The following is a 21,669-nucleotide window of genomic DNA, read 5'->3' as shown; positions in this document are numbered from 1 at the left end:
AATCCGAACTTAGCTAGAGAATGTGCATCACATCTAATAGCACCACGATGCAATTTTGATAAATATCTGAGACAATTAAACCTGCATAATTAAACCTGTATCAATATAATAATCATTCTATTACAATGTTTAATGTTTAGTCATAATAAGAAAAATATTTATTCAATCATTTTTGTTTTATTATTTTATTTTATAATAGTGAATTTAGAAAATAAAATATTAAATTAAATTATTTAAAAATATCATTAATCTTTTTTAAAATCATTAAAATAATCCGCTACTGAAATCTGGTGATTGATTGTCGGAATTTGTTAAAGGAAAAACACATATTTTCGTCCCTGTACTTATCAACTTTGTTTCATATGGTCCTTATTCATCTATTTCATTTTAAATAGTCCTTCTATTTTTATTTTCTGGTTCCCTTAATCCTTAATTGAGTGCGCATGCAGAAATCTTAACCTCCCGTTAAATCATGTACACATCAGCAGTTTATGAGTAAGTAAATGACATGCCATCCAATAATGGATAGATACGTGGAAATGATCATGAACAAGTCCCATAACCATCTTCATCATCGAACTTATCTATTCCCTCCTCTAATAGCTTCTCCTCGTACCGGGATTCACTGCTGCAAAATGATTTTTCACCTGTGCAATAAAATTAACCCATTACTTAAGAGGAGACATAATAAGGATGATTATGCATCAGAATTTTACACTATTGTCAATTAAACCAATTTTACCTATGTAAAAGCTACACTTTTTGTGATTGCTGCCGCTAAATTTTAAGTCAAAAATCTCATTTTAGATGAGAAAGCACTGAACAGGCAAAGTTGCACATTAATTATATCAAAAGAATGGAAAACATTTCATAAATGGTAGCTTAAAACCAACCTGTACATGTAGATGTCTTTTCCCTGCCCAAGATTCTTCTTGCAAGCATAACAGAAGCTTAAGAAATTGTCGGATAACTTGATCCATCACCCAAAAATCCAACAACACTACAGCAGCTCTCAACAATGTAATGCCTAAGATCGCTCCATCTCAATAGCAGAGAGGGAGGAGAACTCGGAGTAAACATACCCGAATTGGCTGAACCACATACTGATTTCTTAACTGGAGAATGAGACAGCCTAGAAGAGAAAGAACCTAATTGATAATATCTTGTTTTGATGTCAAAATCAGCAGGAGATTTAGGAGATTGATCTGTTGGTGAAACATGCAAAGGAGGAACTTGGATCTTTAGTGCGACCCGGGTAGAACCATTCTGCTTTCCAGTTTTGATAAATTCGAATCAGTTTTATCATCATAATTGAGAGCATCAACAATGCCAAGACCAATGCCTTTTCAGTCAATCTTAGAGAAAAGAGATAGAGCAAGAGAGAAAGAGAGAGAGAGTAGGGAGCGTGACAGAGAAGAACGCAAGAGGGAGAAAGAGAGACAGAGAAGAGAAAGTGACAGAGAAGAAAGAGAGAAAGGGAAGCATAGGGAGAGGGAAAGAGAGAATGACACACATTGGGACTCGCGCCTAGTGCACAGTCGCATATAATGATGATAGCATCCACACGCCTAACTCCCGTCCAACTAAGGACCAATGGATTCAAATAATAAAAGTATAAGGAGTGAATGGGGGCTATATGAAATGAAGTCTAAAAGTACGGGGACGAAAGTATGTATTTTGCCTTTGTTAAATGGCTGCTAGAATCTAACCATTGGTTGCTAAATTCTAGTAACCAACCATCACATGATGATGGTGGTGAGGTAGTTAAAAATGTTGTGATTATATTGATAATAAACTAGATATAAAATATGAATATAAATATTATATATATAGATTAAAGCTCAATGCATATCTTCTATGTCTAACAAATCTACCTGTGGTATTTTAATACTGTTCATGAGAATTACTTGCTCCAAAATGAAAAAAATCTCTATAGAAACCCTCTCTATCTCTCTAAAGGAAAAGTTTTTATAATTGGGTTTTTGTAAGGCTATTGTTGGTCATCCATGGCCGACAGTAGCCTTCCTCATTCCCCATTTACGAATTATGCTTTTGACTTACTTTTCTGCTGTAATAAAAGAGGTCTCTCTTTGACGTAGTCTTCTCCTTGTTGGGTGTAGTTAGGGATCTTTCCCTTTGTACAGTTCATTTTGTCCTTTTGGTTCTTCCACTGGAGCTTTTGTTTCTTGAGATCTCATATTTAGAAGACTGCTCACGTCTTTGGAGGATTTCACATTTAGGGCTTACTACGCTTCTAGCTTTAACTTCGAAAAAGATTATATTATGAACCTGAGATTTCATGTAAGACAATTGGTTCGAATAATAAATTAATTAGATATCCACATGTTATAAATGATTTTTTTTTAAAAAATACCCTACTCCAATGGTCATATTTATATTCATTTGTCAAGAGAAAAGGAGTGTATATGCAAAACTAAGAATTATCCATTCATAGTATAATTTGTTAAGTGTAATTATCTTGATCTAGTTTATGGAGAAAATATCAAATGTTCTTTATTTTTTATCAATTTTTTTATTTTTTTATTTTTACTGTGTTAAAATTTTAATTTTAGTTGATTTTTTATTTTATTTTTGTCTTTTTTAGCAAAACAATCAAAAAATAATTGAAAAATAATTAAAAAAAGTCATACCCTAAATTTTTAAAAAATTTACACAGTAAATATTTTCTATTGATTTTAAAGTATTTTTAAAAAGTTGCCTAAGTTTTAACAGGCAATGTGTTTGTTTATTTGGGTTTTATAAAGCTTTGAGCTCTTCCTTTAATAGGTTCTTCAATGAAACAAATATCATTTCCTCGATTAAAAAATAAAGTGAAAATTAATATTCAGTTCAATATTTTCTATTAATTTACTACACAAATTAATATAATATAAATTTATTTATCAAAATCCCTTTTTAAAACATATCATTTAGTTATTAAAAAAAAGCATCAATCAATATCTTAGCCACGTATTATGTAACACATTGAGTTTTTTTTCTTATTCAATATGATATATTAAGTCATTAAAAAAGGAATAGATTAAATAATATTAATAAAGAATAAAATATCAAAATAAGATGTTGAGAAATTTGTATCTATCTTTATGTAAACTAAATCAATTACATAGTGACATGTAACGTTATTTATTAATTGTTATATTTTTTATTAATTTATTTATTACCATTAAATTATAATTAAAAATCAATAAATAAAAATATAATAATTATTAAATAAAATTATATTTTATTATGTAATTAATTTAATCCATAAATGACATCCATTTGAATAATTCATAAGTGGTGTTAATTGAGCTTCTTAAAATAGTATAATTCTAAATTTGACTTTTCCACTTATTAAGTAACTAATCCTTCAAAATAGCTGCAGAAAAATACTATACTCCTATTTTCTTACTGCTTTCTTAGTAATTAATAAAATTATTTCACTAAAATAACTGGTGCCATAAATAAATAAAATAGAAAAAAATGGCAATTTTCCTGCAAAAGAAAAAAAAAGACCAAATACAAATTTCACCACAAAACCAACAAAACATGCATCCAAAACTGACCATTTCTTTTAATCCAAAATTAGACATTAATGATTCCTATAAATTCCTAGTTACTACCATCATTTCTTCAGACCTGCAAAAATAAAGGAAAAAAAATTCAAAAAAAAAAACTTTTAAAAAAATTCAATCCACAAAATAAAAACCCTTTCTTCATCTGCAAGGCAGGTCTAGGCGGCTATCTATTTCATCATGGACATGAAGAAGATGTACTCTGTTGTCCTGGTTGTTGCTGCCTCCATGAGCGCAGCCCTGGCCGCCAGCGTTGCTGAGGCTCCTGGTGCTGCCGCTCCATCACCCACCAGCGGGGCTGCCATCGCTTCCCCAATCGTTGGGACTTTGGTTGGGGCTTCCCTCGTGTCCTTCTTTGCCTATTATTTGCAGTAAGCTCTTTCGAGAATGGAAGGAAAGAGCAGTATAATCCGAAATAGAAAATTTTTGCTTGAAGAAGGGATTGAAGACAGATTATGATTGTGTATCTGTTAGTTTGATTTTCTTTTCTTTTCTTTTATTTCCTGTTTGTTGCATATCTTTCCTTCTCTTTTTGATTTTTGTAACCGTAGATTATACATATAATAAATAAAATGATACACAAAAACTGAAAAGAATATTTATTAATGTGGTTGCTGCAATCTGCTCCAGTAACAAATCATTCGCACTGAATAAGTAAATGAATATTATAAGCATTAACATGTCGGTATCAAACATAAATATAGTATCTATCATTAACAGCATAAAGCAAAGACATAATGATGGTACAAAACCTTTTTCAATTCAATGCAACAACAGAAAATGTGCTAAAAGACAGGAAGAAAGAGAACTGAATGGCTACATATCCACCAAAAGACCAACATCTTCAACAGGAAACTCACAAAATGAATCAGAGGGTACTTGTCCAGTATCTGATCAAGGTACTTTTCTGTTTCCTTTCATCATGGTGTCTGGCTCAGATTGGGAATCCCATGTTACAGATGAAGAATCAGGTGTTCCTAATTAAGGCGGGTATCCTATGCAGGGTGGAAGAATCCGACAGCACAGAAAATGAGAACAGTGGCTTATCAAGCCCAATAAAAATGATTATCCCATTATCCTGTTCTTTTGCTGCAAAGTGAGAATCCATTTTCCTTCTGCTGTAATCAAATCCATCATCCAGGATTTCTACAGAACATATATGCTGAAAGATGTTTGTACTTCTGGCAAAGGTAAACATGTCACAACTTTGTCCAACAGTAAACCCAAAAATCATGCCAACATACTGACAAAGGCATCTGCATTCTGATTCAATTAATAACTATATTTTACATTTCCAATATGAAACATGGGAAAGATGAAAACAGTAATTTATTTCGCATCAGAAACTAGCAGTGAGTGAAACAATCTGTTTAAATACATTGATAAGTTATACTCTCAATCAAACAACACTCCGGGAAGAAACAAATTTTACGTCAACACAATATACTAGATACATTTTCTCAATGTAATAATAAATTAGCGGCAATCACCTCACATTTAGGTCCCTCCATTAAATTTATGTTGTGACATCAGACTTTTTGTCAACCAAATTGCTGTTTCTCTAGAGGAGACAACTTCTTCCCCGAATGGCTTCAGCACACCAGCAAGCTCATCAATTTTGTCCTGTCTCAGTAGCCGTGCGCATAGCTCAAGTAAAGACTCTAGAGCATCAGCTCTTTGCTGACCTGGATTCTCCCACTCATTCTTGGTTTCATTGGCATGCATTGCCGCAAGTGTATTAAGCAATGAAATCTGACTTGCTGTGGGTTTCATGCCATGAGAATCATCTTTCTCTAATTCCAAGGAGCAGTTGTTATCTGGTTTTGCTACACTTTCATCTTTACATGGAAGTATATCAATATTATCAGATGATAAGTAATCCATGTGAGTTCCTTCTGTATAGACGTCAGGGCTTTCTGGTTTCTGTAAACAGCGTTCTGGCTCAATGTAAGGTTCATTTATAGCTGTCGGTGAGCCTTTATCATCATTGGAAGTATCCTTATCAATACAATCTAAACTAGGCACTGCCAAATTCCTGCTATCCTCGGTTGTGGCACCGCCTTCCTCTATTTGAGCTTCCTCAATGACTTTCTGGTTGCAAGGATGCAGTTGATCCTTTGTGGTAACGATTTTGACATCAACCTCTCGCAATTGTTGAGAGTGCTTGGAGGTAGGCTCTACTTCATGCTGGGAGGTTAGTGTGCTTTCCAAGGTGAACTCAATTTCAGTGCCATCGTTTTGAGCAAGAGGGCTAGAATCAGATTGCTTTTCTCCATTACAAACACTAGTTTCAGAATCAGTGGAACTGTCTTTTGGACCAGTCATAGAATCCGATAATTCCACAGTGTAGCTAGTCGGATCAACCCTCTTTGTCTCAAGGTTGTCTTCTGCACTAGATGTTGATGTTGGGATGTCAATGTGAGATGATTTTCTTTGTTGTACAACATTCCTCTGAAATGGATGATCATTTTCTGGCTGGTTTAGTGGCCTAACTTCCCTGTCCCTATTGTCTTTGATACCACTAGGTTTCCCCAACAATGATTTTCTCTTTGTTTTGTCTTTTGAATTGGTAATGGGCTTTATTGGAAGATACACAGAAGAGGCATTACGGCAACGAAGTAGATATGATTGCAAGTGAGGATGCCTTAATAGTTCCGAAGCCTAAGGTCATGGCATTCATGTATAAGACTAAGATTATGGTGCTGAAATCAATAAATACAAACTATGGGTCAGATGAACTCACCGTCGGTCTGTGTTCTGGATTTTTCCTTAGCATGCTCTTAATAATTTGTTTCCTGCAACATGTAATTCATCGCACATACAGTTAGGCCATTAAAGTGAATCATAGATCTACTATTCTTGAGAAAGAAACATGTTGCAGACTCTTATATCCATTAAAGAGTAATAACTGATAGGCACCAGGAATTCACATGTATTTGTTATTTGGGAATAAAGTACTTACAATGAAGAGGAATACACTATTGGGAGAGGAGAAATGGAGGATCTATTTATTTTGTTGATTAGTCCGGCCATGTCCTGTTCAAATTTTTTATTAAGTTATCATACGTGATATTCATATCAAAGTAAATTATAGATTCTTTACCAGTATCTAAATTGTATTGGTGCTACATATAAAAGTCAGGCTTGTACTCACAGGAGCTCTAAATGCTGGGTGATGGGCAGCAATTTCAAACATACAGCAGCCTGAAACAGAAGTAGATGTTAGCACTCCTAATGAAGAAAGAAAACTTTATGACTGCAGTTCCAGATTTCTTACCAAGCGACCATATATCAGATTTATAGCCATAAGGTATATCTGCTAGGAGCTCAGGACACATGTAATTAGGAGTGCCAACAACCTAGTGATAAATGAGATATAGAAAAGAGAAAGATGTAAATAACTAAATTTAGTGTGATAAAATAGGTTTTATTGCAGGCATGAAATATAGTAGAAATTTGGCAGAAGTATAACAATAAGAGTGTTAAGGCAGTTTGAAGCCAGGGACATGACTTAAATTGTCTCAATAAAGCAAAAAAATTATTGCAAAGAAATATATTCAAGTCCATACCGAAGAAGCAAGGTCTTCTGTGTTGAGCAGCTTTGCAAGTCCAAAGTCACCTATTCAGTGCATACAAATATACAATTCTTAGAAGATATAAAGACAAGGAAGCCAAACCTACAAAAACTCTTCTAGTTAGCAGTTCTTTTGCCTTCATACCGAGGCGGACGTCATTGTCCTTTGTAAGGAATATGTTGGAGCACTGGACATGAGAAAGATTGTCAGAAAAACACCATTTACAAACTTCTATATTTCATATAAATGAATATATGCTGTACCTTAAGATCTCTATGGAGGACACGGTTAGAATGCAGGTAGTCCACAGCTAGCAATAACTGAGTCAGCCATTTGCAGAGCTTCTGAGGAGTAACATATGACAACCATGTTGATAAAATGACAGAACATGTAAGAACTTCAACTATATCAAAATCTTACAGGTTACCTCCTCTGGAAAATATATGCCTCTAGCCTTCTTTATAATTGCAGCCCTGATTGGAGGAAAGAAGTGAACAAAATTATTTCAACAAAAATTCTGGATGTTGTTTTAATACTTTATTGTGCATAAATGATATTATGGGTAGTAAACATAATTTTGAGTGTCCATTTCTAAATGAAACCTTCATTACTTTAATTGTCTGATAAGACAAACATCTAAACTTTCCAATTTTTAACTACACCATGGTAAAACAGTCAGGAAGGTTCCCCAATAATAAGATTTAATTCCACTGTAACTTACGAGCAGATAGTCTTCCAACAGAGCTAGTGACTAATTGACTACAGTGCGTTGCAGTTCATTTCTAAAGCATGCATGCACACTCTTTAATGATCTAATGCTAATTGGACAAAATCATATAGGTAACGCATACAACTTACATGTCTCCACCTTCACAGTACCCTGTTACTATGCATACACAATTTCCCTGCACAAGAAAGAGACGAATGAAAATGGTTCCGCAGGGCAAAAGAAATTTTTTCTTTAATGTGAATAAAGGTCTCATTACCATTAACTATTCCAATTAAATTTTAAATCTGCACTTTACGTGCTTACCTTGTCCACCCAGGAGTCTTTGTACTCCACAATATATGGGTTATTCAGTTGCGCAATTAACTCCATCTGCGGTACATATCAACAATGTTTCCTTAAGCAAGTTTGGATCATCTTTTTGAGCCAAATAGAAACAGGACAATAAATTATGGCTAGACATGAGAAAGCAAGACTAATTCAAGTTCTCTTTCCCTTCTAAATGGACATGTCCAAAAACTAACCTCATGGATAACTTTTAAGGGGGAAGCTAGAAATCGAGACAGGGTATTCACATTACAGTCAACTCAAGCCAAAAAAACTGTTCATATAATCACTAGTAATAAACCCATATGTTTCTCCGATGAATAAATTCCAACAACAGTAACTGACCAGAGGAAGAGCAGTGATATACTAATTTGATCACATGAAAAACGTAGCAGAAAAGCGACTTAATAATTCATTTTTGCATTCTAAGGTAATTTAGCATGAGCTGTCATGTTCAGTAACTTGGACTAAAATATAGAGGTAGATAGAAATGATAATAAATCCAATAAGCAACCCCATGGAAGTAATCCAAATCCTTTTCTTATCCAAAAATTATTAATTTAATAACATCTAATTAATTCCCTTGCTAAAAGAGTAATTAAAAAGAGCAAAAAAAAAAAATTAAAGGTCTAGATGAAGGTGACCTCTTGGTGAGCTGTACGTTTGAACTTCTCAGTCTGCTTGGCCAGGCGAATCTTCTTCAGTACATACCTAACAAAAAGAGAAAAACCCAAAAATTAAATCAGTCAGTTTAGAAGTTAAGGAAAATGATAACTAGCAGACAAGGAATCGTGCCGACACGGCCATCACCTACCACAGTGAAATCTAAAACTCATAATTTTGGAATTCAGATCAATTATTATATAATCAAACATAAAGAATTTTCATAATTCCTTTCATTGAATTTCTATAATAATATAAAGCAAATGAGTTCATTTTCTTGAATCTTTCAATACCCAGAAATTGCAAATTACTGGAGACAGAAAAAATACTGAGTTCAATTGCACTGTGCAGGAGGATCCACAAAGTAAAGAACAACAACAGAGAAGAAAGAACAAGTTCAAAAAGAAAAGCTTATAAACTTTCATACTTTTTATTCTCAGTTTTATGGAGAACAAGAAAAGCAGAACCAAAAGCTCCTCTTCCAATCTGTTCAATAACTTCATAATCTTCCATCTTGGACTTCACTTCACCATTATCTGCCTCCATCTTTAGACCCTTCAAGAACCCAAAAAGAAAAAAAGAAAAGAAATCCAAGAAGTATAAGAAAGGTCACAGCTTTTGCATCAAAATTTAGCAAGAATCAAATTGTCATCCACAATTCATCAGAATATAATAGAGAGAAGAGATTTTGGCTTATGGGTTTTATAGCTAAGCGATGTTCATGTACAAAGATTTTACCTTCACCAAAGAAAGAAAAGGAAAGAAGGATAGCAGAGACTGTGAAGAGAAAAGGGTAATATTAACAGCTAGTAGTAGAAGAAGAGGAAGAAGAATTAATTAATTGATGGAAATGGGTAAAAGAAAAAAGTGAAACTGATGAGAGGAATGAAGTATAGAGTAAGAAGGGACTATTGAAGTAACCCTGGACTTATAAGGTGAGAGACACAAAGTTACATTCCATAATAATGAGCTTAGAATTAATTAGAAAGAGAGAGAGAGAGAGGTGAAAAGACAAAGTCAAGTAAAGTGACACTTCTGCACTAATATGACAGGAGTAATGAAGGACCTGATGACTTATCTACTGTTATTATTACCAAAAGCAGATGACAAACTTGAGCTATGTGTGGCACTTGTATATATACTAGCTAACTGGTAGTTGATAATTCACCTACTAATAGAAAGAATAGTAATTTACACCAATCAGGTTTGTGTCTAACTACCGGCGGTGAGCTTTGCCTCGAGTATTGGAGTCTTAAAGTTCAAAGTTACACACCAAGCCAAAGTTGAACCAGTTTTAGTCTCAAGTGTCTCCATTATACCTCAGACATGCTCATATCAAAGCTTTAAACAATCATAAAACTCGAAATTCGTCCAAATAATTATACGGTTTGATCGGATTTGGATGCGAATATGAGAGAAATAAGTATTTAATTCCAAAATATATATTTTATCGGTTGAACACCAGTTGAATCTATAAATGGGTTATGTAAATATTGCTAAACTACCAATTAGACTTGGTTTAAAAGTTGATGTTTTGAATAAAAATAATGAGAAATTAAGACCAACACTAGATCGAAATGAATCCAAACTAAAATAAATTGAACTAAAAAAAATCCAAAATGATAGGACATAAAATCAACTGGCTCCATACTCAATAGGAGCTTAATTAATTAATTAAAAAGAAAAAGAGAAAGAAATATATTAGGGAGAAAGAATGACAGGGGCACTACTGACAGATATGGAAGAGCACAGAAAAAGGAAAGGGGTTACTTGCGTTTACAGATTGAGGAGGGAAGAGGAGATAATGACTCATAGATAGTTCAAGGGAATGTTTCCTAGCATGCAGTTGTGATGTCACTAATAAAATAAATAAATAAACCCTTTCAAATTGATCCACAGATTAAGTTATAAAAGAACATTAATCAGAAATTTTAAATATGTAAAATTAATTCGTAGCTAAGCAACTTCCAGAAAGTAACCCAACATTTGTGCTGTTATCAAGTTGGTATTATTGGCTTTAAGGACATCATCAATGGCTTTAACTTTTATTTAAGGGGCAAAAAGTACTTTATGATTATCATATTTGGGTATAATCATGGAGCTTTGAGATGGGGGGTGGAGAGGGGCCAAGAATAAGAACCCAATTAGTAATTAAACAGTTTTCAATGGTGGGTAGATGTCATTATTTAAACAAACCCAAATTTGTGGCCAGATACTACTTCTTTGAAGATGCTGCTGCTGCTGCTATGGCTGGCTGGGCTTAGTCACTAGTGGACCAACTAAAAGTACTATAGTCGGTAGGTAGTTTTGCATGATACGATAGTTGTTATGTCTTAATAATAAGAAATGGAAATGGACCCTCAGAAATTTCATTTTAATTAAAATTAAGAAAGATGCTCGTAGCTTTAGTGAACAACCAAGAGGGTATAATGTCATTATAGTGTGAATGGTGATTTTGTTCCAAGTGTGAGAACTGTTCAATTGCCCCCTCGTGCAAAGGATCAAAATCAAGATCAAGATCAAGATCTAAAGGAGGTAGGGAATGGACCCGACTACTCCTTCAGCTGCAGCAAGGCTACCAAATGTTTTGGCTCAACCCCACAAGCATATATGATAACCCACTACTGCATACATCAACTTAAACAAAAACAATTATATATATATATATACATAGAAGAGGACTGCTAGCTTGGTCCATACAAGTCTGCTTAGATAACACTTTTTTTCCTTTCAAAGTTAGCAACTTTCCTCAGCATATACGCATGCTGTAGTTTAAGTTTGTCTCATTATAGCATATGTAAAAGCAAACCCAAAACAGCTGGGAAACAGCTACCAGAAATTTATCCAATAGTTTTTGGTAGTATGAAATTGAGAAATACATATATATATATATATATATATATATACATATATATACACTTGATATTTGTAGGCGAGCCATTAACCAGGCACCCATTAGAAAATTCAACTACTTGCATACGTGCTTTGTACTAGATATGGAAGAGACATGGAGGAGAAATATGCAGAATTGTAGAGCCTCTAAACTGGAACTTATATTAAATTCAAATATGAAGGAACATACATCCGAAAATATCTTTTGGCCCCAAAGAGACCTAAAACTCACGAATTGGCAATCACATGTTTAGAAACTAGGATAAGGATATTTCCACCTGCTGCATACAGAAGCAAAGTTTGTACATCACTTAGGTCATCCCAGAGCCAATTTTCTATCAGAGGGTAAGAGTTACTTCCGCTTTGATTTTTTGGAAGCCTTCCGGCTCTCTATTTTCCTCTGTATGGCTTCAAATTCTTCTTCTGAAGGTTCCGGAGCCGCACTACCACCATATTTAGATACCAGAGATGAGAACATGGAATCAAATCGGTCTTTCCTCTCACTTCGGCGCTGAGATATAATAGCAAGCAGATCTGCTTCTGATTGTTTATTTGATCTATCCAGAGATGCATATGAAGATTATCCATTTAATATTTATAGACAACATGTGAGAATACAATTAAAAAACTTGTTAAAAGACTCACTTTGCCTTCCTTTTCAAAGGACTGGTAGGCGGTTTTGTTTCAGATACTTTCTTTGCCCATTTCTGGTAAGCTTTGGTCTCCTTTAAATCACCTGTATGAGAAAGCAAACAATCTATTCACCCATTGAAATAACAAGTGACAAGAATTTCAAGACAAGTTATCTAGTCAGCCCAACTCCTGTAATATAATCACCTATTAATAAAATATTTTTTTTTAAAAGTAAGATGATATCATCTGTCTATTCTCAACCTGTAACCAGATGCAAGCTTAGGATTAAGATGCATGAAGCACAGAAACTCCTCTAAACAACATTTCAGAGTTTCTGAAAAGGAAACTCTAAGCAATGTCTCAGAAACTTCCTGGGTCGCTTCTATATTTTGTCTAAAATTGGAAACACTTGTCTTTAAAAAAAATACTTAGTACCATGATTTTGTTAAGCTGTTTGTTATAGTTTAAGATTATATTATGGTGACATTTTCTACATTGGTACTTTTACATTGTTATATGAAAGTTAATATTTATCAGTTATACCCCTAATTTTTAATATTTACACGTTTCCCCCCACATTTTGATTCCCTATATTTTTATAAAATGCCATTTCCTTTATTCATTTCTGCATTTCCATGTTTCACCATTTCCCTTTCCCATGCTGCCTAGATGGAGATTTTAATCTGTTGAAATGTCTATACTTAACATTTTCATGGAAAAGCTTGAATAAGTTTACCTGCAGAAACTGCCTCATCCAGAATATCCTTGAAGCGATGCGAATCAAGTTTAGGATCAGAACAGAGCATTGAACAGAAGAGCCTGAGATAATACATATAAAATCAATCTGGCAAGTCTAGAGAAAAGAAGGCAGAAGCATTAGTTGCATACCTATTCATATTACCCTTGCACTTCTTATAGAGGTCAATCAAATCTTTTTTCTCAGAATCAGATCCCCTATAATTTGCTTCAAACTCTTCAATATCAGCTTCAGTGACCTGAATTGTATGATGATTGTCAGCTAAAGGGAATGGAAAGCAAATGTAATAAATGAAATCAGGAACAATGAATAACCAGATAATACAACCTTTTTGTACATGGCTCTGAAAAAATCCCTCAAATTCTCAACAACATCCCCTGCAAGATCCTGCTCAATAAGAAGGGCAAACATAAGATACAGAATTCCTATAAAAAAGAAAAGTTTGAACTCCCCCAAAAATTAAAAGCATTCACAATTCTTTCAAAATGCCATTAACACATTAGTTTCCAGAATCATAATTTTGATACAAATTTCTTTATCTAAATAATGAAATCTAGCACATCTAAGGTGATAAGAGAAAGTAAAATTGACTATAGTATTATTGTCTATGACTACTTGTTTTTCACACAATAGCATACTGCCTTTGCCTTCATATGCTAGGGTATGGAATTAAGTTCAGAATCTTGGGAACCTGTACAGTACCAATTCAATGGGGATTAAAAGAAAAAGGTGCACATAAGCACTTACAGCATCATTAACAGAACCAGTCTGATCATAGACAGCTCGTTTTTCCTCATCGCCAAGAATTGAGATGACCTTTTGCAATTGCTGAAACTTTTCTTTAGCATCCTATTGGAAGACCAAGGAACAGATCATAAACAAATAACATAGAATTCATAAACATAGTCACAAATCTTCCATTAAAATCACCTCATCGCCAGGATTTTTGTCAGGATGTAACCTTAACGCCAACTTGTAATATGCTTTCTTTATTTCCTGTTGTGATGCTGTTTGCTCAACCCCAAGAACCTGAAAAAGCGGATTGTTTGTTGCCAAGTCTTACTCTAGAGCACAAATTACCGTCTAATTACACATAAATAAAAAGGGAAAGCAAACTGAAGTATGAAGGATAATTGAAATAGTTGCCACATACTGAGCAAATTATAAACCAAAGTAAAGTTCATCCTATCCACCCAGCTGACCTTGGCATCAAAGTGGAAGACTGTATGCTTAAGCAAGAAAGTAATTGCTCAAGACTGGTGATAATTAAGCACTGTCACATACAAAATGAAACAAAAGCTACTTCTCAACAATAATTTATTTTATCCAAAACATCAAAACCTCAAATAAAACCATATTGAGGATATTAAAGATGAAACTTCTTATTTCCAATTGAAATATCTAAGCTTTCATCCCCAAATCTAACATTTAATTATCATCTCTGCACACAAGACTTGTACTCTTTCAGTTCAAATTTGGGCAATTACCTAGCTACTATTCCAATGAAACAGAATTATTAGGAGGATATTTCTAAAGATAGTTCTAGCCTTCTCTTATATTTTGTATGTGTGCACGCCGGTGGGTGGAAGATGGATGCTACGTGTAACAGGTCCTCAAGGCTCAAAAGTCTATGCAAGTTCACAACCTCGTGATTAGAAGACGAAGGCATTAAACAGTGCATGAATGGCGCTTTCCCCAATTAGGAAGGAGATTGTGGAGTTACTTCCACCTTACTTTCACCCTTTAGCAACATAATAAGAATGGTGATCTCAAATCTCTAACATGTAACATTAAAAACTAGGAAAGACAAAGTGGCAGCAACAGATAGATTGAGATTATGATTGAATGGTCCCACAGTTGTCCCACATATATAAACCTATACAGGACCTAAATAAAAAATAGGCAGCTAATCTTTCCCATTTTAATTGTTGCCACATTTTCCCAGGCACCAGAAAATTCAAGCAGAATTATCTATTCAGAATAAAAACTCTAAGCTTCCCATCATCTTGATTTTCACAAAATCCTTTGCGTAGTCACTCAATCAACAAGTCTCTAAAACTAAAAGGACACTAGTTTTCCTCAGCAACCGGATACGACTTAAGTTGTTGTGTAATTAACCCAAGATTTCATTCCTTCATTGAGGAAGAAAGTGTACCAGTATTACCTTCCATATATTTTTATCTAACTGCAAAAGAGCTCAAGCTGACCAAGTGTATAATAAAAGGGAAAAATAAGAGTTTTCTTTTAACAATTAAATACAACTGAAAAGGTGCCAACTTCTGCTTACAAACCTATATTCACATGAATGCATCAATAGAGAACAATAAGAGAACCTTCTATATGACTTCACAAAGCAACAACTGCAATTTCCCAGAAGAAGTCTTTTCCTCACAAGGAAATGAATAAACACATATTGGCGCAGCGTTGTAATGAAAAATCTGTTCTACTAACTACTGATAAATTCTTGTAACCTTTACCAACATTAACTACAAAATTTTGCTAATGCCTATATCTTAGATAAATAAACACATGCATCAGACATTAAATTTAAACATATCCAGCACACAAACCCTATTTCCAAACTGGGCAACCAAAAAAACTTAAAATCTTTTTAAAAAGCAATACAATTGGACCTAAATACCAATTAAAGCAAAATAAGGGACATAACCCAGATAAAAAAAAATGAAGATTTTGGCAGGAAACCCGGATAAATAAACCTGACAATGACCAATTTAGGATCTCGAAAAGAAAAGGTAAAAAGCTTTAGGATTTAGGTAATGATTTTGATTACCTCATAGAGAGACTTGCTGTCGTTAGTGGAAGACTGATTCAAGTTCTCATTCGCTTCTTCTTGTTGTTCAAATTCTACTTCCTCTACTTGTTCTTCTTCTTCTTCTTCACGAGAAACCCTAGATTTCTTCTTTTTCCCCATTTCCCTTGTGTTCACGAGAAACCCTACAAATTTTAATTATAAGTGAACGAAGGCAAGAAAACGAGAATTAAAAGAGTGAACTTGTTTCCTTTATATGGAAGCTTTTCCCGCCTCTTTCCCCATTTTCCCGCCGTTTTGATCTGAGGTTTGATCTGAACCGTTTGTTTTAAGTAGCCCCACGAAATCATGGCTTCTCATTATCCGATGCCTCTACGCTGCTGTCTCTTTTTTTAATTTTTTCTTTTTTCCTTCAGACTTTTCATTATTATTTTATTTCTATATGACTACAAAATGAAATTTTAGTTATTAACAAACTACATTTTTATAACAAAAATATTATCATAGCACTTCTTTCTTTACCATTTCTAACCGCAGTAAATTCATTTAATATAACTATACTTTTTATATTTATATTAATATAATTAGTAAGATTAATATATTTTAGAGATTATACTGTTTAAATTAAACATAAAATTCAATTAAGTGATAAGTGTAATTTTAAAATTTTAAAAAATATATTAAAATGTTTAAAAACAAAGGTTTTTGAAAAAAAAGAAAAAAGTCATGAAATAGCCCATTCAATACTTCATCTGAAAATGAAACTGAAGTATGGTAAAGGCAAAAATAATAAAAAGAAAAAGTATAGCCCATAATCAACAAAAAGAACCCAATGATACACAAAGCTAAAAGGCCCATCCTGATCCTGAATCTTGTGAAATGCATGTGCCACAATTAGAAAATAGTTCATTTGTGAAAGTGGATTGCATTTGTGTCTAGGGAGATATAATGTAACCAACCAACTCAATTTTGCCAAGATTTCTATGCTTGAATAATACCGTTATTACCAACCCTTTATGCAGTTCTTATGGGTTAAAATATGCTAATCTGTGTGACATTCATGAGTTAACACTGCTCTAATGAGGTCTCTCAGATAATGCTGCTGAGTGATATTTAAGGGAATTTTTGGCCTATACATGTCTCTGATTCTAGTGGGTCTTTTTTTATTTTGTTGGGTCGGTTTTTGATGAGTTTTTAGATGACTATTAGTCACCAAAAGAAGGGAGAAGTTGAAAGACCAAAGAGGGTTACCACAAAATTAAGCTCCAAGCAAAATCTTCCCTAGAAATTGGGTCCATTTTTAAGAGTTGGGTTAGGTGGGCCTAACAACTTGAAGCAGTGATCAAGTCTTAGTTAGAATCAGGCAGACTTCTTTCATCTGTTCAACATTTTACACACTTGGTTGTTAATAATATAAATTTTACTTTTCTTAATTGGTTTCATAAGAAAAGCCCATACAGTCATCATCATTATTATTATTGATGGCAAGCAAAAAAAATTTCTTTAAAGGAAAAAAGAAGAAGGAAAGAAAAAGAGTGTGGTAGTGTCCCTACTAAGTCCACCATCTGCTGAAAGCAATGTTAGTATTTGAGAGTGTATTATAATTGCTTGTTATAGCTTTCTTCAATGCAATAAGTGAACATTTTGATTATGCCAACTTTCACTCACCTCCCCAGTACATCATTTTTGTCTGCCCCTTCTTTATCAAAGACAAAAAGAGGGTCACTCCTCATTTGCCTCCACTCTTCTTCCCCCTCCAAATCCTTTTTGTTGGGACTTGAGGTCTTCTCATATCTAGGGAATATTACAAAGACAAATTGCACAAACACCCATACTAAGGCCAAATTTATATATATATATATATATATATATATACTCCATATATTATCAATCAATATATATAACATAGTCTTTTTATTATTATTATTGTCTTTGGATGCCTCAATCTTTTTCTCTTTCTTTTTCTAAAAAAGAATAAAAAAAAGAGAATATTTTAAAACTCTCGGTCATTTTTAGAGTTGACTAATTGAGTATGAACATATCCAAACAAAAGAACTTTTTGGAGACAATAAACAAGTTGATAAAATGCATGAAATTAGCATTATTTTGTGTATAATTCTTACATTAATTAGTCTCTTTAGCTTAATTAGGCTCTTACTTTAATACATAACAAAGTTTACACCCTTTTTGATTGTTGAAAACTAGCTTCCAAAATTGGTTGACATTCTATAAGCTCATGACTCTATATGTGCAGCCATAGAATGATAATATAATTAATTCTCAAAGGCATCGATATTATATCAAAATCCATCTTTAAGTATACAAATATTATTGTTTTTAATTCCAAGGTATGAACAAAATGTATGTTTGGATGACACAGGAAGCATGACCAAACCATAGTTAACTATATCAACTTAAAACAGCAATTTTAATTAAAACCCTGTTATGGTTAAGCCACAGTAATTAAAATAATGAGCTAACATGGTTTCCTTTTTGCTTTTAGGAACTGCAGTGAGAATTAATAATTAATGCAGAAATAGTAAGAAAAACTATCTCAAATTCTCAACCGACAGATCCTTCCCCCATTAAAGAAAAAGAGCTAATTATAAGCGATGATCCTTTTACGGAGTTTTTTTCTTTAGGTGTAATTATTATTATGATTAAGGCATGAGCTTAGCTTAGTACAATCCCCTTCTTTTGAATAAAAAAATAAAAAATTCATTGTCAAAATAAAAAAAGAGAATTCTGATTGGTAAAGAAGTTTCTGGGATGCTTTAATAAATTGAATATTTTTACTAAATCTTTTTGCCAGAAATGCAATGCAATTATTATTGTCCTACCATTTTCCTATTCTGTGATTAAATCAAAGTTCAACATACATAGAAGTCAACCAGTAGTTAGCTATGGCAATGTTACTTTTTTTTACTACTGCTTTTTTACTTGCTCTTTTACTGTGTACTAAATGTTCTATCCCTTCATTGGGTGACACTGCCAGCATATAACTTTTCATTTATTTAGAATTTTAGAAAATTTTAATTAAAATTGGAGTGACAATGAAATAGAAATGAAACAAAATTTAAAGAAAAAGAATTAAAGTGAATATTGCCAATATTACAACAAATGACTATTTTAGTGTAAGTGAAGGAGAATTATTTTCTATAAGAATGAGAAATCAATCACAAATTGTCAAAATAAATCTCGAGATCAAATGGTTAATTAAAATTAACTCCGCAATAATTAGACGTTCGACAAAATTATCAAAGATTGCCATTAGATTAAAAAGTAAACTCTATATTTAATTGCATTTATAAATTATAAAAAATAAAGTTTGATTTGACCCTCCTTTTTTTTTTCTTTAATTAACAATTCAAAGCAAGAATTTATACTATTTTAGTAATTGGGTGTAAATTAGAGGATGGAGCACAACTCAGATTTAACCTTGTCTATGGTAGTAGGGTAACAAACATATACCTAATACCCGGCCAATATGCCCACTAATGTCTAACAAAGCTGCTATAATTTCCCCTAATTTCATAACTTTTTTGAAGTTAGGTTTTAATTTACCAAAAAGATATATAAAAGATGAAATTAGTCATGCATGCATGACTAATGAAATGATGATGGTTAGGGAAAACTATGCCCTTTTTACTAATTAAATACATATATCATATCATCTCTAATATCCCATGATTAATAAAATTTCATAAACTTTGTAATTTTTGTATTATTTATATGATATCAATGTATTTAAAAAGAAAAAGAGAAAAGGAGCGATCAAAATCAGAAAATTTTCTGTAATTGTATCATGTGAATAAAGTTGCATCGGATGCTAAATCAATATTTTCATTTGTCTTGGTGGGGCAACATTTTATAATTATTCTCTAAAATATATTTTTCTTACTAATGTTTAATTGGTATCAATTGTTTTTCATAAACTTTGCTGAAATTGTTACAAAGATGAAAAATAAACACCATTTTCCTTTTCATTATTATATATTTATATAAGTTTAAATTAGCTTAAACTTTCAACATTATGTCTAAATAGTATACAATTTAGTTCTTAATAAGTTTCTTTTGTGATAATTAATCCTTAGAATAGCTGCTTAGTCCCTAAGCTTTCATGTCATAGTGAATTTTAGGGGTTATTTCGTTTTAGGACTTGACAACTAACCAATTATTTTTATTTGAAAAGTAATGTGAGTTAGATACTACTTTAGAGAAGAAAATTTAAAATTTGAAAAATGATTTAGCTCGTTAAGAAGGGACCCAATTGCTTATATAACTTAAAGGAATGATGTTGCACTAGAATCATTTTTGCATTCTATTGTATTAGAAGTTTTTATCTTAAAGAACCTATCCATTGATTTCTTTTTACTTCCCATGGTGTTACTTCAAAGGAACACTTTAATAACGATGTCGTTTCTGCATGTATACACGTAAGAGTTCTCGACGGCATTGTTTTAGTATAAGCGCTTCCACATCATCGTGTGATACTACTGCTCAACGACGCTGTAGCCTGTTAATAGCTTGAATAATAGTACGATGTCGTTTTGCTTAAAAAGAAGGGGCAAGGCGAGTGGATAGGCAATATGGCACCATTTTACTTGGAAAGGGTTAAGGAGGAAGGCCACTTTGGTTACTGTACGATAATTGGTCCAATAATTAAATTAGTCTCAAAAAGAGAGAGTCTTATATAACTTAAGGAACGATGTTGCACTAATCTTTTTCGAAAATCCCAATTCTAGCAGTCTATTTTATTATAAGTTTTTATCTTATATAGTGTGTGCTTTTAATATCTAATATAATATTGTTGCTGCTCTCATATCCTTCCTTGGATATTTCACCAAACTCCAATTGATTACCGATATTATTACAGTTCTACAATATTTCACATGTTGGATTTTAATGTGTGTAATAAATATTCAGCCTCAATCCTAAGGCAGTAGATTCAGTGTTATATTGCATATCTTAAGCCATTAGATTTGTTAGATTGAATTACAACCGTCGGATGAAAAATTTACTAATAAGATATTAAATTTCTTTTCAACTATTACATGCAATTCAAGTGCAACATTTAACAATATTTATATTTTATTTTACTGATTATATAAATTTTGTTAAAAAATTAATATTTTTGTTTTTATTTAAAATAAAATTATTATAACACTGATATTATGTGACACCAAATAATGACCTCAATCCTAAGTAAGGTTCGGACTAATTCAAAATATAGTTTCGATCATGTTCTATAATAGTAATTGTGCTTATTATTTAGATTCAATCATACTTGTTTAAAATTCAATGGTATTTGTATTCAACTAAGACTTTTAAAGATATTTATAAATTTTTTTTTAAGTGAAATGTTTTTAAATAATTTATGAATTTTTAATAACTTTTGCAGAGTTCATAAATTTATGAATGATTTTTACATACTATACTTAAAAGAACTTTTATCAACATTGATAAAATTTTATTAATTTTTATAAATTATTATTTCTTCGCTATTCAATCATTTATAAATGAGTTATGCTCTTAATATTTTTTCCATATTTACTTCAAGCATTATTTCATATAATATTACATGCAATTTTATATATAAGTTAAGGATCTTTATTTTATTGTTGTGTCAAATCTAATTATATTTTATACCTCACAACAACAAAAGTAAGTTAATATCAAAATAAATTTTTCATCAGCCTTGAGTAGTATATTAATAGATTCACGTTCATGTATGTAGGTAGTGTTTTTTT

General features: G+C 32.5%; 2 protein-coding genes and 1 pseudogene across 2 annotated transcripts; all 3 read right to left on the bottom strand.

Moving 5' to 3' along the window:
- Nucleotides 1-543: 543 nt before the first annotated feature.
- LOC112536115 lies at nt 544-1,544 on the bottom strand (annotated as a pseudogene).
- A 3,342-nt stretch (nt 1,545-4,886) lies between these two features.
- On the bottom strand, nt 4,887-9,945 carry LOC8278973 (serine/threonine-protein kinase Nek6). The gene is made up of 14 exons (XM_048369591.1): nt 9,606-9,945; nt 9,295-9,422; nt 8,849-8,915; nt 8,184-8,249; nt 8,009-8,055; nt 7,578-7,623; nt 7,414-7,494; nt 7,295-7,337; nt 7,145-7,194; nt 6,853-6,934; nt 6,730-6,779; nt 6,538-6,611; nt 6,319-6,370; nt 4,887-6,236 (listed from the first exon to the last, which is right to left on the bottom strand). The coding sequence occupies exons 2-14, from the start codon at nt 9,411-9,413 to the stop codon at nt 5,073-5,075; spliced, it is 1,941 nt and encodes a 646-aa protein (XP_048225548.1). The 5' UTR covers nt 9,414-9,422; nt 9,606-9,945; the 3' UTR covers nt 4,887-5,072.
- A 1,950-nt stretch (nt 9,946-11,895) lies between these two features.
- Nucleotides 11,896-16,312, bottom strand: LOC8278974 (chaperone protein dnaJ 6). The gene is made up of 8 exons (XM_015723896.3): nt 15,941-16,312; nt 14,080-14,178; nt 13,897-13,998; nt 13,477-13,536; nt 13,281-13,387; nt 13,129-13,211; nt 12,405-12,495; nt 11,896-12,316 (listed from the first exon to the last, which is right to left on the bottom strand). The coding sequence occupies exons 1-8, from the start codon at nt 16,079-16,081 to the stop codon at nt 12,112-12,114; spliced, it is 888 nt and encodes a 295-aa protein (XP_015579382.1). The 5' UTR covers nt 16,082-16,312; the 3' UTR covers nt 11,896-12,111.
- Between the last annotated feature and the right edge of the window lie 5,357 nt (nt 16,313-21,669).

This window comes from Ricinus communis, chromosome 10, assembly GCF_019578655.1.
Source record: "Ricinus communis isolate WT05 ecotype wild-type chromosome 10, ASM1957865v1, whole genome shotgun sequence".
NCBI lineage: Eukaryota > Viridiplantae > Streptophyta > Magnoliopsida > Malpighiales > Euphorbiaceae > Ricinus > Ricinus communis.
Note: the sequence above shows the minus strand (reverse complement) of the source record. Positions and strands in the feature narration are given on the sequence as shown.